General features: G+C 39.6%; 1 protein-coding gene across 1 annotated transcript; it reads left to right on the top strand.

Moving 5' to 3' along the window:
* Window positions 1–504: 504 nt before the first annotated feature.
* On the top strand, window positions 505–14,146 carry LOC147795984 (serine/threonine-protein phosphatase 2B catalytic subunit 2-like). The gene is made up of 9 exons (XM_087129863.1): window positions 505–523; window positions 797–891; window positions 1,327–1,452; window positions 2,301–2,375; window positions 5,966–5,989; window positions 7,777–7,812; window positions 11,238–11,322; window positions 11,549–11,646; window positions 12,183–14,146. Coding segments are annotated over exons 1-9 (669 nt in total). The 5' UTR covers window positions 505–521; the 3' UTR covers window positions 12,311–14,146.
* The last annotated feature ends 1,164 nt before the right edge of the window (window positions 14,147–15,310 follow it).

The following is a 15,310-nucleotide window of genomic DNA, read 5'->3' as shown; positions in this document are numbered from 1 at the left end:
AAAATAGATGATGGAGTTGGTCCAAACACTTGTTGGAATTTTCTTTTCATTGAAATTGTTTGAGGAGGCATTTCCAAGAATCTTTAGGATATTCCCAAGTAGAAATAAGAGAAGTAAACAAGAAACAAATGAAATGAACGGTGCGTCCCATTTAAGTGTAAATGTTAGCATAGCCCTGAAGTCATTTGCAGGAGTACTGTACGTGTTTGTTGTGTTGACATTAGGCCACTGTGGGAAAACTGGTAGTTTGATGTGGAAGTCAGCTGTCAGCTCCAAAGATGTTGTCGGGAAGGCTGAGGTGTTTCTTGCACACCACCGCTCACTTTAACTTGGACAGTGACTTTCTTTGAAGAAACTAGCTTTGTACATGTATGCTGAAAACACCTGCATTTGATTCCACATCTTGGATAAAATCATTACTTGAATCAGTATCTGATGAAGGAAGCTTGTCTAGCAGTCTTACATTGAGTTCAGGAGTTTTATGGATGCATGGTTCATGATTAACTAGAGGAGTCTTGTACATGTAGGTTTTCTAATGGTGGACTCTGGCAATCTTGTTGTCTATTACTCTTGGCACTTCCAACTATCATTCACAAATGTTTACTTGAGCTCATTTCAGGCAGGAAGTGCATTAGTTTTCATGCTGATCAGCGTGTCACATTCATGAGAATATCTATTACATCATCAAGGTCATTGTTCCCGAGTCAGGTCAAGTAGTTATTTGGATAATGCAAATTAGATTGATTTGTACTTTAATTAATGGTCCACTTCTCTGCTTCCATCTATTTTTCTGCAGGTATCGCATGTACAAGAAAAGTCAAGCAACAGGTTTCCCTGTACTCATCACTCTTTTCTCGGCACCCAACTATCTGGATGTTTACAACAACAAAGGTATGCCTCTTATCATGATCTTAATATTCCATTTGGCAAACGTGAGGATTCATATTCACATTTTCAGAATGCTGAGCAGAGATAATTACAGTTTGATTTTGCAGGTCACGTTTTCGTTCCTGAAATTCAAACTACCATCATCGACTTCCAATTTTCTCTTTGTAATCTAATTTCTGTTTGTCGATGGCGAACCCGAGGTGGATAATGTGAACTACATAGAGCAAGATTTCTGAAATGTTGAAGTTGTCAGTCTGAATTTTTTACTTGTGATGCATCAACACGTTCAATGTTGAATGTTGGCAAAAGTCTGTCTGTCATCAGAAATGTGAGAAAATAGTTTCTGTTGTTTTATTGGGTTTTTCCACACTGGTGTAACACTCATGGAAAGGCTTCCACACTTATTCTCATTTTTCTATCCACTTACGAACTTTACAGCTGCTGTGTTGAAATATGAAAACAATGTGATGAACATTCGGCAGTTCAACTGTTCGCCCCATCCCTACTGGCTGCCCAACTTCATGGATGTCTTCACATGGTCCTTGCCGTTTGTAGGAGAGAAGGGTAGGAAATAACGCTGTCTGGTGTCTCAGCTACAGTATTTGCAGGAATAATCTTAAGATAGATTTTCCTGACAGTACCGAAAATGTAATCTGCCAGCCTAGCAAAAGCTTCCATTCCTACTCATTTTGGCATTTTTCCAGAGTTTGTAAAATTCACCAAGCAACTTGAATCAGGCAGAGTATTTTCCTTTCTTATGATGATTTCAGATTTGATCCTCTTGTCATTAAATTTTTTTGCCTTGAGGTGCTATGCGTCCCTCAGGTATTGATAAACGTCATATCCCACATCACAGCAGTCACCAATTGTTTTGCCATATCTCTGTCTTACGGAATTTATCCACAGAAACAAGGTCTGAAGTTAAGAAGACGATAGGTCTACTGTCAAACAGACATAAACAATATCGTTTGTGAATGCACTGTTCCCTCACTTTCTTTAATTGTGTAAACTTTAATGTGAAAACAGTGTGGATACCAGTGAGTACAAGTTCACATGTCATGTAGTCTGGTTAGAGGTCCCTGTATTATCTTATACACCGTACACCTTTTCCTAGTTTTCCTCTTGAGTTCAAATATTGTGCCATTTATATTCAAGAATTCAAAACCCCTTTTTTTTGTTTTTTAATTGATGCGCTTATTTTTTCTCTCGTCAGTTCTTGAGAATTTAGCATAGCCAAGATGTTGCTACAGTTTTGCTAGAAGCTCTATCCATATCTTCTTGGAACTGAAACTCAATTTCCACAAAATCCAGAAGTTTTTTTCCCCTAGTTATTTTTATCCACAGTTTTCTTGGCCACCCTTTGCTCGACTCGTTCTTGATCATTTGTATAAGTCCACTGTTTCACCTTACAGTTACGGAGATGTTGGTTAACATCTTGAACATCTGCTCAGATGACGACCAAGATGACAACGAATGCACCCAGGAAGGTGAGAATGGAAACCGATTCCCTGGACTTGCTCTTGTCTCGGGAGATGCTTGTTACCATACAGAAAATGTGCTGGCTTCTGTGCTTACAATCACATCATTAGCAGAAGTGCAAGGCCTTGCACACTTTGCGTATGGTAACCAACCTCCATGCTCCTTCCAGTAACCCATGCATGTCAGTAGATTGGTGCACCAAGTGTCGCAGTATTGATTTTGTATACACGCAGTACCATTCCAGGTACAAGCAGATAAATAGAAAAATGAGCAGTTGTCATCCAACACCTTGACCAAGGTAACGAGTCTGTGGTACCTTGCATGCCTTACAGTGTGCAGACATTGTTCAGAATTTGCCAAAGTACATTTTACAAGTGATGTATTCCTTCTCTTGTAGACACTTCCTCTTCTTTTCTTTAAGTTTGGCTAATGTTGCAGTTGGTCCTACCTGCATTTATTTGTAATTTCCAATTTCTGTTGTGTCCATGTTCAACACTCTTGAGAACCCATCTGGATTATTTTCTTGCCTCCTTGTAGGTGAAACTGATTTATAGGTCACTTGAGCTTTTGAGGGTTCTTGCAAATCATTACCGAGAGAAACTCGCACAATTTTACAGGATTGGAATGACTTGAAGTCCTGACATATTTTTAGGTTTACTGTTGAGGTGACTTGTGTCGACTGATAGTCTCCTCCCTGTCTGTTAGTTTGTCAGCTGTCTAGCAGCATTTCCCTACCCTTGCTATCCTCCTTGCCTTTGGTCATCTGCAGTCCACACTTTTTTAATGGACATGGTTTGATGTTTTCTTATAAAAGTTTCCTGTTCATTTGCACACACTGATCAAGAGGGTAATGTTTACTAAGGGGTGTGGTCGTGTGTCAGGTTGAGTACTGCATAATTATATGCAACTCCCTAGCTGATTATTGCCTAATGTTGATTTGTCTACAAGTGTAGGAGTTCTGTATTGTCTCTGTATGGTGACTTGGCTTATTAAATCATCCCATAAGGTTTACGTTTTTAAGAATAAGAAAAATCAGATGGTATGACTCTGAGAATTTTGCAGGAATGACGAGTATTAATAAGCTTCTTGATTCCAAAGAGGTTCTCAATAAAGTTGAGTAGTTGTAGAAATTGAAGTCAGATTTCAGTTTTTTTTAACTACAGGCATTCACTAGGGTTAGTAAGCATGTACACGTATCAGAATACCAACTGCCTGCTCGCCAGGCTTATAACTCATTCCCAAAATGAAACCTCAGCTTTAAAGTTCTATCTGGCAGTTTAACCTTTTTTGATGCTGACTTAAACTGAAACCCTTCTTGCCTTCAAAGTTACCTGTGTGGTTGTTGACCCTGTTTTGCTTGTCTTTAAGTCGTAGAGGATCTTTGTCTTGCTCAGAATGGATTTTTTAAAATATGTTTTAGTACTCCTAAGACGTCCTAAGTATTGAGTTAATTTAATGCCTCCTGTTCTGTAACTCTGCCTATTAAGTTGTTCCCTATCATAGTCATAACTGGAGATTTTCCAAGTAATCCTTTCCCTTTCAAAGGCTCAGAGAGACAGTTCTACCCAATTCTCTTGTGTGCCTTATATTAACTCTTCATACTTCCACAAGTAATGGGGCCGTTATTTGGCAAAGAAAAGGTCATTCATTACTAATTACTCATTAATTGTAGCAAGAGCATTCCATTTGGGGCTGCATTCAAGATTTTTATATTGGTTCAGGTTTAGTATGTACATGCAAGTGTGCTAAAATATAAAATTGTGGGAGTTACCATGGAAAGTCTCCATGGTAACAAGTGTCCTTTGTAAGGAAATTGTACCCTGGAGAATGTTTGGACCTTTCTCTATATTTCCAGGTTGTTGCTTTGTGTCCAAGCATTTTTTCAGGATTTGGTGGGAAACAGTGTTTTTTAGCACAAGTAGGATAAGATGATTAGATAGCAATGGGGAGTAGTCCAGTTCTTCCTGAACAAACCATGAGGGAAGACATCACAGAAAAAAGCACTGAAGTAAAATCCCCAAACTGCCACTAAACAAAGTACCTTGGGTAAGATTTGTCAGGATGTTTTTTCTGGAATATCCTGAGGTTAACATCAGTGATGGAAATAGCTGGATTCATATCGCAAAATGCGATACATCTTGCGCAAAAAGCGAGACAAACATGAAACTGATGTGCAACTTTTGCCAATGGAAATTTCTTTTCAAATCATGCATGGACAGCCCATACAACCTGCTCCCACTGGCCACAGTGCAGGTGGCGAGCTCACAGCACGGATCAGAAACCAGCCCCCGACCCGCTAATGTCTTCACAGCAACAAAACAAACTCACCCCCAGTTTCTTGCCCTAGTTTTGTGTAGCACGAGGCCCGCGGATCGTGGGGAAACGAGGTTGCTGCAATTTGGTGGGATTATATAGCACGTGTAGTTCGGTACAGTGTGGTTTGAGCGCACACATGTACAAATGATAATGTGAAGGAGTGCCTTGTAGTAGGCAAACAGAAATGTATGTCATAGACCCTACATTGATGTGGCCTCCTCATAACCTTCAATGTTTGATTTATGGATCTTTTATTCTCATCCAATCTCATCCCTGAAGCACTCACAACAATCTACATGATTTCAGAAATCCTGCTCAGTCTATGTAACATGGTAAAACTCAGAAGTATGTTTTCACACAATAGGGTTAAGCACATGTGATCTGGTCCATGAGTCTTTGTTCATTCAATATCATTTTTCTGAATGTTCAAAACTTCCATCCATAATACATGCACATTGATATACAAATTTAGTGGGAAGTAAACGTGAATGTTACGTTAGGTTGGCTCGACTGTGGCATATTGTCTCATGCAGTGCCAAGGTCATTGAAATGTATTGTTAAGGCTGGGCGTGTAAAACAGACCAAAGATTTTATGTTCTGTTGTTTCAAAGAGGGTTAAGATTGAAGTCATCTTATGATTCTTAAGAAGAGGTGCCTTAGTGCGGTCCATAATTACTTCAGAATAAAAAAAAATTCATGTTTTCTTTTTGTGGCAAGATTTTTCGCACACATAACAGCAAAACCAAAATCATCGATGTTGCCAAAAAGTGGAGTGAAAATGTGAATTGTGGCCTTCCAATCCTTACCCTGGACCCCACCCACCTTTACGTGAACCTACCACAAAGCATGGTTGTTCCGCAAAGAAGGTAGCTATTTGTATTGGGTAGTGTCAGAACCAGAATCGACACCTTCCCCACTCCTTCCCATACATGTACCCTGCCTAGTGTGCAGAAATGGTTATTGATGTCAATGACAGCTACATGTAGCTTACCATGTGTATCACCCGTGTCCAATCCTCACAAATTTGATCCTGCACAATTCCCTGCACAGCGTGAAGTTTGAACATTGTTTTGATGCAGTCAAATGTCAAATGCTGTAAATTGTCTGTCCCTAAATTCTGCTCAGACAGAAATTTCTGGATAAGTTTTGTATACATGTAACCCCCCAGCGTACCAAAATTTCCCCAAACCAACTTCAGACTCTGCCCAAGAGTCCTTTGTATTTCATTCATACTTACCATGTACCTACTTGGTCTGTTCGACCCACAATTCCCCTACTTTAGGTCGCGAGGAGAATGCTGACCAGGGTAAGTCCATTGCTAGTGTTTTGTGACCACCTCAGTCTCTCCATAAAAACACAGCAACCCATACTCAACAATCCCTAGTAGTTTCCCACTTCCAGAACAAAGCACCATTCCTGCATAGTCTAGAAAAAAATACCTGATGCAAACCATTTCCTCCTTCATTTTTAGAATTTTTAAACATCACTTCACATCACTTATTAAGTTTTTCCCCCTCATAAGTATCCATTAAAAAATGAGTTATTTTATATCTCAAATTCCAAGTGCACTGTATGTTTTTTTATGGTCAAATGTCTTCAAAAATTGTACTTGTAGAATGTAGTGATGGGTAGGAACCCAACCATTCACCCACTCCTATTATGCCTATTATGTTAACTCTTAGCATCATAACCACCGAGAAAGTGTTGAACATTGCAATCATTATAGGGCCCATTCCTTGGTTTGCCCTTTGACCAGTGCTAAGAACCCATGTACATGTACAGTATTATTCACATTAGCTTTTGAGGTTCCCCATGGTGACCATTATATACATGTAATGTGTTTAGTCCCACCAACTTAAACACCAATCATATACATGGTATGGAAATGCCCTTCATTCACTCTCAAGGCACCCTTTATACATGTAATCCATACGTAATACCCTTAGACAGCAGATGTGGAACTCAAAGACACTCATCTCGTATCATTCTTGCCAAACTCTTTTGAGGAGTAACAGAGTAATCTTTGGAGAACTTGATGCTTGAAGTATGCACTCAGCATTGACAGCTGCTGACTGAGAGATTATGCTTACAGGGTTGTAATTCAAAGAGAAATTGTTGGCCCAGCTGATAATGTATTAAATTAAAATATATTTTAAAGCTTCATTCTGAGAAGTTTTTACTTCAGATGGCAGCCATGATGACAAAACTTTTTTAACCTTGTTCACAGGAAAAAGCCAGTCATGTAGAGACTGTTGCTTGTATGAAATGTTTGCATTGTTTTTGAATTGGGCAGCCCGAATTTGGTTGCCCATGGAAGCTAAAATTCTTACAGTATGGTGCCTATAAACCATTAAATGGTTGGTTGTACTTGTAAATGTACATGTACTTCCAGGGTGCATGACCAAGATGTCTGCCAGATTTAAGGGGTAAAAACCATATTGTTTAAAATGAGCATTTGTTGAATTCAGACTGAAAGCCCTGATGCTTTTGGTAGTTATGTAATCCAGTTATTGGAAGTTGTTGGATAGTATTACCCATTCCACCCCTACTGTGTCCCTGAAGCTCCAGCCCCAGTGTCGTTCTTGTGTTGAGTGCTTGCCTTTTTTAAACAAAGCTTGAGCCCAGATATGTCATGGTCTTATCACAAGTGCAAAATCAAACTGGCTGGTGGTGGTTGAATGTCAATGAAGCTGTACGTTGTAAGATGTAACGCAACGTCAGTTCACTTTAAAATGCCAGCGTGGTCGGCCCATATGTCTAGAAACCAGGTTCATGATTCAGAAATGAGCAGAGCACTAGCCACAGGCATATTTCATTTGTGAAAGTTTAGCTGGTAATTACCCCACGTGTCAAAGACAATTTGTCGGTTTTTGTAATTCTGTAGTTGAAATTACTACAGGTCTGGAAGAATCCATTTTAAACAAGTGCCTGTATCCCTTACATAGCACTTGCAATCAGAGGCTTTTTTGTGAAATCCTTTTGTGATGTAAATTTGAATGTTCTGCGTGTATGTAGACGACACATTTTTTTTCTCCTGTACACACAATTTATTCATTTTCTGTGGACGTGCGCACCCTTTTATCATGCAAACAGCTATCCACAAACGCAATGCATCCGTCAAAGTCAATGGTAAGTTGTTGCTACTTGCAGAATGCTTGAACCCCTCCTCCCCCAAACCTGTTGCTCTCTCCACCCATCCCCTTCACCAGCTTCCTCAAGAAGGTTTGACAAAGTGGTTGGGAAACCAACATATCGCTTCAAATATTAAGTCAAGCACGGAATCACTATTAACATGTAACAGTCGTGGGAAAACCCTGAAGTAAAGAAATTTTTTGGACGTTAGGTTTTTAGATTAAAATCTCGCATTGGTTGTATTGAAACAATAGTTCGTTCTCAATATGGACATTTCACTTCAAATGCTCTCAAATCTCCGATAGAACACAAATCAACCTAGTGAAAGTTGCATTTTATTTTCAATGGTTCCTCTGGTTGATTTCTTTCAAGGGAAATATCTGTCTCAAAGTTTTTTTATCCCTTTTCCTTCTGAAGGTAGTTACCGTCCAGTCACACGCTGTCTTATCTTTGTCCCTGTTCAATCCTGAATCAAGCTTTGTATCTATTCCTTTCTTATGTGCTACTTCAACTTTCAACAAGACAAACCCCCCAAAAGTCGTGTATGGTTGGTTTCCTTCTCCATTTGTTAACCTCTTCAGTTATGCTTTCTGGCCATGATTAAGCACGCTTTTTGGCCCTTCATGAAGGTTGTATCTTCAGCTGACCCACTGTAACATGAAGTTTGTTACCATGCAGTTGGAAGCAACATTTTTAACCCTGTTTTGTTCATGTTGAGAATGAATTTGTTCGTTTAATGCAGAGAATTAACACCTGGTATTAATATTGTTAATACTAATAGTTTTATGTGCTTCATTTTAATGATATCTTCATAGTTCTTTTCAACTGGACATTTTGCTTGACTTTATTTTTAGCTGAGAAAAAATTGTTATTTTTAAAACATCAGGTCCTTATTCCCGTGAATGACATTTGACATCAGTTTTTACACATTTGAAAACTTGTAAGCCAGCCCTTCCATTCAAAAACTCTGGTGTGTGCATGTTTTCTAAAGAGCGCCCTCGTGTGCGTGTGTATTGAAATACCCTTTAAAGTACCCAGTGTGTTGAAGTAATCCAATTGGATCACCATTACTTGTACCAGACATGTTATAATTTTGGTCCATGCGGATTATGAATGAAGATTCATGTACTTTTCAGCGGATCAAGTCATTGGTGATGTGACATATCTACTACCTTTCTACATTTTCTGGCACCTGAAGCTACTGTGAGACTTTATTGGCAGATTTACACTTGCATTTGGTGTGCATGGGTACCAATGTTTTGACCTGGTCCCAATTTCTTGCCAGTGTCTAGTACATTGTAACTTGTGGTTGAGGCCTGTCCCAGGTACCACAGTGTAATGCATGGGGGCCAGGGAATTAGGCTGGTCCCAATATGATATAACTTTGCCACACTGCATAGTGTCATTGTATATCTTCAGGATATTACCATTGCTACATTTTCAAAGGTATTCATTTCAGCTTCAGTAATTACTTCCTACACTTGTCAGTGTCTCTTTTCTACTACATACAAGGAATCGACATCCGAGGCCAGCATACATCACTAATCATGCCTGTCTGTTATTGCAAATCCAGGTTTAAATTTATGGTGGATTTCTTAGCAGCCTTGGTGTCACCGAAAAAAAATGGATAAGCCCAGGAAAAGAAACCTAGCCATCGAAAATGGGTGTAGTCAACATACTTGTATTCTCTTGATGTAGGCATTGAGATATCTGTTGTGCTGACACGCTAAAAAAGAAACAGAACCTCTTTCTCGAAGTTTCTCTTAGCTCGGTTTGAGGCATCATGTAATTATTCTGTGAGGATTGACAACTGTTTTGGCAATGACAGACAGAAAAAACTTGTGGCTCTAGGCAAAAATACACCAGACAGAGAGAATACAAACTTGAATGCCACTGGTGTTATTTGCCCAGTAGCAATACCATGATTGCTTGCTTTGTACATGTTCAGATGGCTCTCAATCCTTGCTATATGTGTGAGCAAAGGGGAGCTCATTGTGTGCTGATCCAGTGGGATGTTGTCAGGTAACACCTTAACTTGCCCATGGCCTGAGTTCATGCAGTGGTCTTATAGTGTCTTAGCATCGGTCAGAAACCTCAATGTAGAAAGATGTCGTGATAAAATGATTAAAGTCCTCCCCCCCGAAAAAGGAGAGCATTCAGTGTTGCAAAATTTTACCGGAGCAAATTTGGCGTGTTTCAGAATGTTGCAGTTACTTCAGTTTGAGTGCACAAAATCTGGGAATATTTAAGATGTAGCAATTGGCTTCAGCTAGTTTTCAATATAGCAACAATTCAAGCAGACTTGTGAGACATGAGGGGCGGATGACAAGTCCCCAACGGAAGGAAGTCTGTCTTTCTTATGATCTCATCCAGGAAGTTGTGCAGGTTATGAGCGGCTGATCTGTAACTGTGACACATCATAGTGTCGCTTCAAGGGTCTTGGGTTGTTGCCAGGTAGTTGCCTGGTCTTGCAGGTTGGAACCCGTAGCAAAATGCAGAATGGACTCCACCAATCCCAAGAAAACAAGAATAAATCAAACCTGATGAAAAGCAGAAACCAAAATTGTAAGAAATAAACAAAACCAACACTTTGAGGAGACAAGATTCAGTTGAGCCCTAATGTACTTTTACCACAGTTGTACCCTGCTTCCGTCTATTGTGGGCAAGCTACCTCAAAATCGCCTTGAAAACAAGTTAATTGTAAACTTCTTAGGTATAGTTACAAGCAACAGCTTGTTTGGCAGAAGAAAAAGGTTTCTTTTCATCAAGGTTGTCTTTGGTTTGAAGCCAGTTTTTTCAGCACATGATTATTGTCAGCCATTTCAATTTGAATTGTGTAAAACTATTATAATCAAGTTCAGTTTTGAGTTTCACCGGTTTCATGCAGCTTGCAAGAATCATTGCCATCTACCCGAAAGTGATCACCTGACACCTTGCTTGAAAAAGAATGGTTGAACAATTTAACAGCAGAATGAACGTGTTTGAATATGATGTCAGCTCATCCAATTTGTGTTGATGCAGTTCACACTAGTCTGCCTTTCAAGTATTATTTGCATTGGCAAAAAATTAGCACCTTGTACAAGTTGTTAAAAATAATCATGTAATTGTTGCCAATGAGTGCAAAAGATAAATACTCAATGCATTGGAGAGCTTTACAACCCTGTTACCAATTTTTCAAATGTGTGAATTTATTTATTGGAAAACATGATCTTTATCTGCCATATCAATTTTTTTTGGTGCCATATTTTATTTTGTACATCATGAAATCAAGTTGCAGAGTTGGTTATGTACACCTTCAAAGTGAAGTTACTATGTAGGAAGAGGTGTTAATGTCCGTTGCTCTCAAAGGGGAGAAAAGTGTACCTATTTTCATTTTGAGTTAAGTACATTGTCTTAGATTTGTCATGCTCTTTCTCTTCCAGCTGCCTCGGCTGCAGCACGCAAGGAAATCATCAGGAACAAGATCAGAGCAATTGGCAAAATGGCACGAGTCTTCACTGTTCTCAGGTAGGATGAAATGAAATGTACTCTAGTTGGTAACATGAAAAAGGTCAGGGCAAGATGTGTTGAGATGTCCTCAAATCTGCAAAAAGAGGATGTCAGTATGTCTCCGTTTGTTTATTTGAAGACTGAAATAATAACATTTAGTAATAGATATCTGGAAAGTTGAAATTTTTATGCTGAATGAAGAAAATGTGATTATTAACATCCACTGAAACTTGTTTGTTTTCAGAGAAGAGAGTGAGACAGTGTTAACACTGAAGGGACTGACACCCACGGGTATGCTACCAGCAGGCATCCTGTCTGGAGGCAGAGATACCCTCAAAAATGGTGAGTTGACCTCTCAGCCACTCAGGGAAGGACTAAAGAGGCATGGAACAAACAACACTGTTGTCATTTCAAGGTTTAAGGTGTGCTCAGAAGTCCAAACTTTGGTTGAAAGGTTAAGGATTGGATTTAAAAACGAGGTTGAGGCTCATCTTAGCTACCTCAGTCAACGTTGACATGCATGTACATTTCTCCTTTGATTCAGGTCTCAAGACCTACATCTAGACAAGAGTTTCAACTTAATTGCTATTGTATTATACAGTCCATAAGAATTAAAAACAATTTTTGGATATTGAAAAACAGTTTCACTTCTGCATACTAATAAAAGATCCTTGCACATCCAACTTAGTTTTTAATAGGTTCCTCCTGGGTTTGGTGTTTTTATAGAATAATTTATTTGTTCAGTTCCTTGTCTATCCTGGATAATTTGTGTTCTTTTCAGAAAGGTTGTTATCCCCAATACTGGGATTGACCCTCACACAAGTACAGTGACTAAGTTTGTCTCGTTTTCTCTTGGTATCGTTCCTTCCCTCCTCCAGCAATGGATTTTCACAAGATCAGCGGCTTCGCTGAAGCCAAGGGCTTAGACAAGGTCAACGAGAGAATGCCACCTCGCAAGGATTCGCCCACACCCCCCAACAATACAGGCCCCTCCCCTGCATCATAGACCATGATACCCATTCATCTTCCCTTAAATCAGAGAAAGAAAGAGAAAACCAACCAAATCACAACCCTTCTGTGCTGCAGAGAGAGTTAACAACCACAGACAAAGGTGAAAGCGATGTGGAATGTTGTTCAGGCTCTCAAAAGGTTAGGATGGTAATATACATATAGGTTGTCACAAAGCTACGTGGGCTTGGTTGAAAGGGCAGTCCTCATCTACAGTGTACAGAATTCGGAACAGCAAAGTGTGTGGTATGCCCCCGTGTACTTTAAAGGAACAATGTATAAATTTTAAATGAGTTTCAAAACCGAAAATGTAACGTTTGTCTCTCTGCCATTTGATGTAAGACACGAAACCTAATTATATACCTCTTGGTAACAGGACTTTTACTATTCAGGGGGGGGGAGGAAGTGCACAGAAAGCCCATCAAACATGAAAGGTTTGGAACGATGATATATACTGTAATTTTTGGAATATAAGCCGCGGCTTATACATTGATTCTCACGCTGAAAAATGTCTCTGTGGCTTATACCCCGGGTGGCTTATATGGCAAACTTTGAAGGATAAAGTCAGTAAGTGAAGCCGCGCCCGGGCCACGCATAACACGTGCAGGTGGCGCACTTATGTTTTCGTTGTTTGCCGTTTACATCTGAAAATCCAAACCTCGAATAATAAAAATTCGAGTTGTCCAGATTCGAATTACATTACAAATGGAATTACCTGAGTCACGGAGTCAGGAAACACATACCGACTTGATATATACGTAATCTTAAACTTTATCATGTTTACTTGCCCTGTGGCAAGTTCTTTTAGTGATTCTTTCCTGCTTTTTATCCAATCTCGTGTATTTTTTGCATACAAATAATCATTTTACTAAGATTGTTTTATTGTTGACACCTAAGATTCCTTTCTGCCGTTAATAAAAATCAACCGCTTCGCTTCAACATGTTCAACGGTTTACCTTCGTGTGGCAGATCGTCATCTTTTCATCTATTGTGTTCAGTGTGACATGCTTCAGAATTTCGGGGGTTTTTCCTGTGGTCACGTGGTTATCGGAAAGAGTCAGTGATTGGATTGTCCACGAATGGGTGTGTGGTAGCAATCAGGCTAGTTGTAAATTGGATTTGCGTGATAACAGTGGTGCCGCGTCTCGTGCAGCATATGTACAACACAAGTGGTTCCAATGTGATGACTCAAACTAAGGTCTTGCGGCAGATTTTTCACACGTTTGCTTTCTACTTTTATTAGGATTGCATGTGTAGCAAAACCATTGACATACTATACATGCTATATTGGCACTTCAGCACACAGCAAGATGTTCTTCATGGTTGAATGTCAGCACTGTGGTGTGGGTTGTATGGCAACTTTCAATCTTAATATGCCGATTTTACATGCTGCGGCTTATACACCAGGCGGCTTATATCCCAAAAATTACAGAAACAGGTTTCTGACCATAGCATTTTGAAAATCCTCAAATTTCAGGATCCCTATATCCCAATTTTGGGTCTTGAGCACAAGTCCTTTCGTTATGAAATGGATATATATATATATATATATATATCCCTTCTGGATCTCTCCTTGTAATTGGGGAAACAGTTGCAAAAAAATTAAAGGAGTTATTGCCAAAGTTTCTGTGAAATCAAACAGTGGGGAGAAGTGTGGCTACATGTAGTATTGTGATGTTATTGTGAAATTGTCTGAAATCACAAACACTAGAGAAGAGACTACTGACCAGGAACAAACAGGGAAAAAATTATTACTGGACTAAAGTGCAATTGAGATGTGTTTCTGTGCAGGTGGATGCATACTAGGGAAAGTGTCGCCATGACAACTGTCTCAGGTGCATGAGTAGTAAAACGCTACTGTAACCCCCTCCTCTTTTGTACATTGTGTAAGACAGAATTCCTCTCTTCATATTGATTACAATCTATAGGTATTTACATGTGAGAATAATGTAAACCAGTGGTTCTAACAGTTTTGAATTATGCTCTCTCTTTAAGCCTTAGATATTAGCTCTCTGAACTTTGGAAGCTGTGATCTTTTTTTTCGTTTTTGATGGTGGAAAAGGTGTTGACTGCAGCCTTAAATGTGTATGGATGTACAATATGTATACAGTCAAATATGGTCATTCAAATAGTGGGAAGCATAGATCTCTACTATGCACAGGCAGATTTCACTGAGGGTAAGAATTAGCAGCTAAAGGTTGCATGTCAAGCATTTAGCTGGTTACCAGCCGAAGAGTGCATGTCATGCATTGGGCTGGTTACCAGCTAAAGGGTGCATGTCAAGCATTTAGCTGGTTACCAGCCAAAGAGTGCATGTCATGCATTAGGCTGGTTACCAGCTAAAGGGTGCATGTCAAGCATTTAGCTGGTTACCAGCCGAAGAGTGCATGTCATGCATTAGGCTGGTTACTGGCTAAAGGGTGCATGCCATGCATTGGGCTGGTTACCAGCCGAAGGATACGTGTCATGCACTAGGCTTTTGTATGTTGATTGTGACGAGATATGGAAAGGGGCTGCAACCACTGGGCTAGTGGATTGAATAGACCCATGTGTTAATTCTAGATGAATCCATAATGTTTGGACATGGTCTGCCTTCTACCGGTAGTTGGTTCACAGTGAAAGAAGATTTGGCAAAGTTGTCTGGTAAATTGGCACTCACAGCTGCGGTTGGGTAGGGTGTTTAGTTGTGCAAATAATTCAATTCACAGCTTGAAAACTTGGCGTAGTGATTTTGCCAAGAGGAAGACTACTTCTGTACAGAAATCAGTGATATACAGCCTGGTATCAAAGCACATATTTCATTATGTGTGTATTTCTCCTTGGAGTGAAAGAAGGAATTAATTTCTCATCAGTGAAGCAGATGTCTTTGTACGGATTATTTTGGCTATGCCGGTCATAGCTGCATTTTATGATTCCTGACTTGTTGAAGTGGTTGTCTGGAATTGCCTGGGTACGATAAAACCAAGATGTCTCACTTGTGCAGCTGCTTTCAGCTTTC

This window comes from Acanthaster planci, linkage group LG19 (assembly GCF_054643075.1).
Source record: "Acanthaster planci isolate LZ-2023a linkage group LG19, COTS_SCS, whole genome shotgun sequence".
Classification (NCBI taxonomy): domain Eukaryota; kingdom Metazoa; phylum Echinodermata; class Asteroidea; order Valvatida; family Acanthasteridae; genus Acanthaster; species Acanthaster planci.
This window is presented reverse-complemented; position numbering and strand designations above follow the sequence as displayed.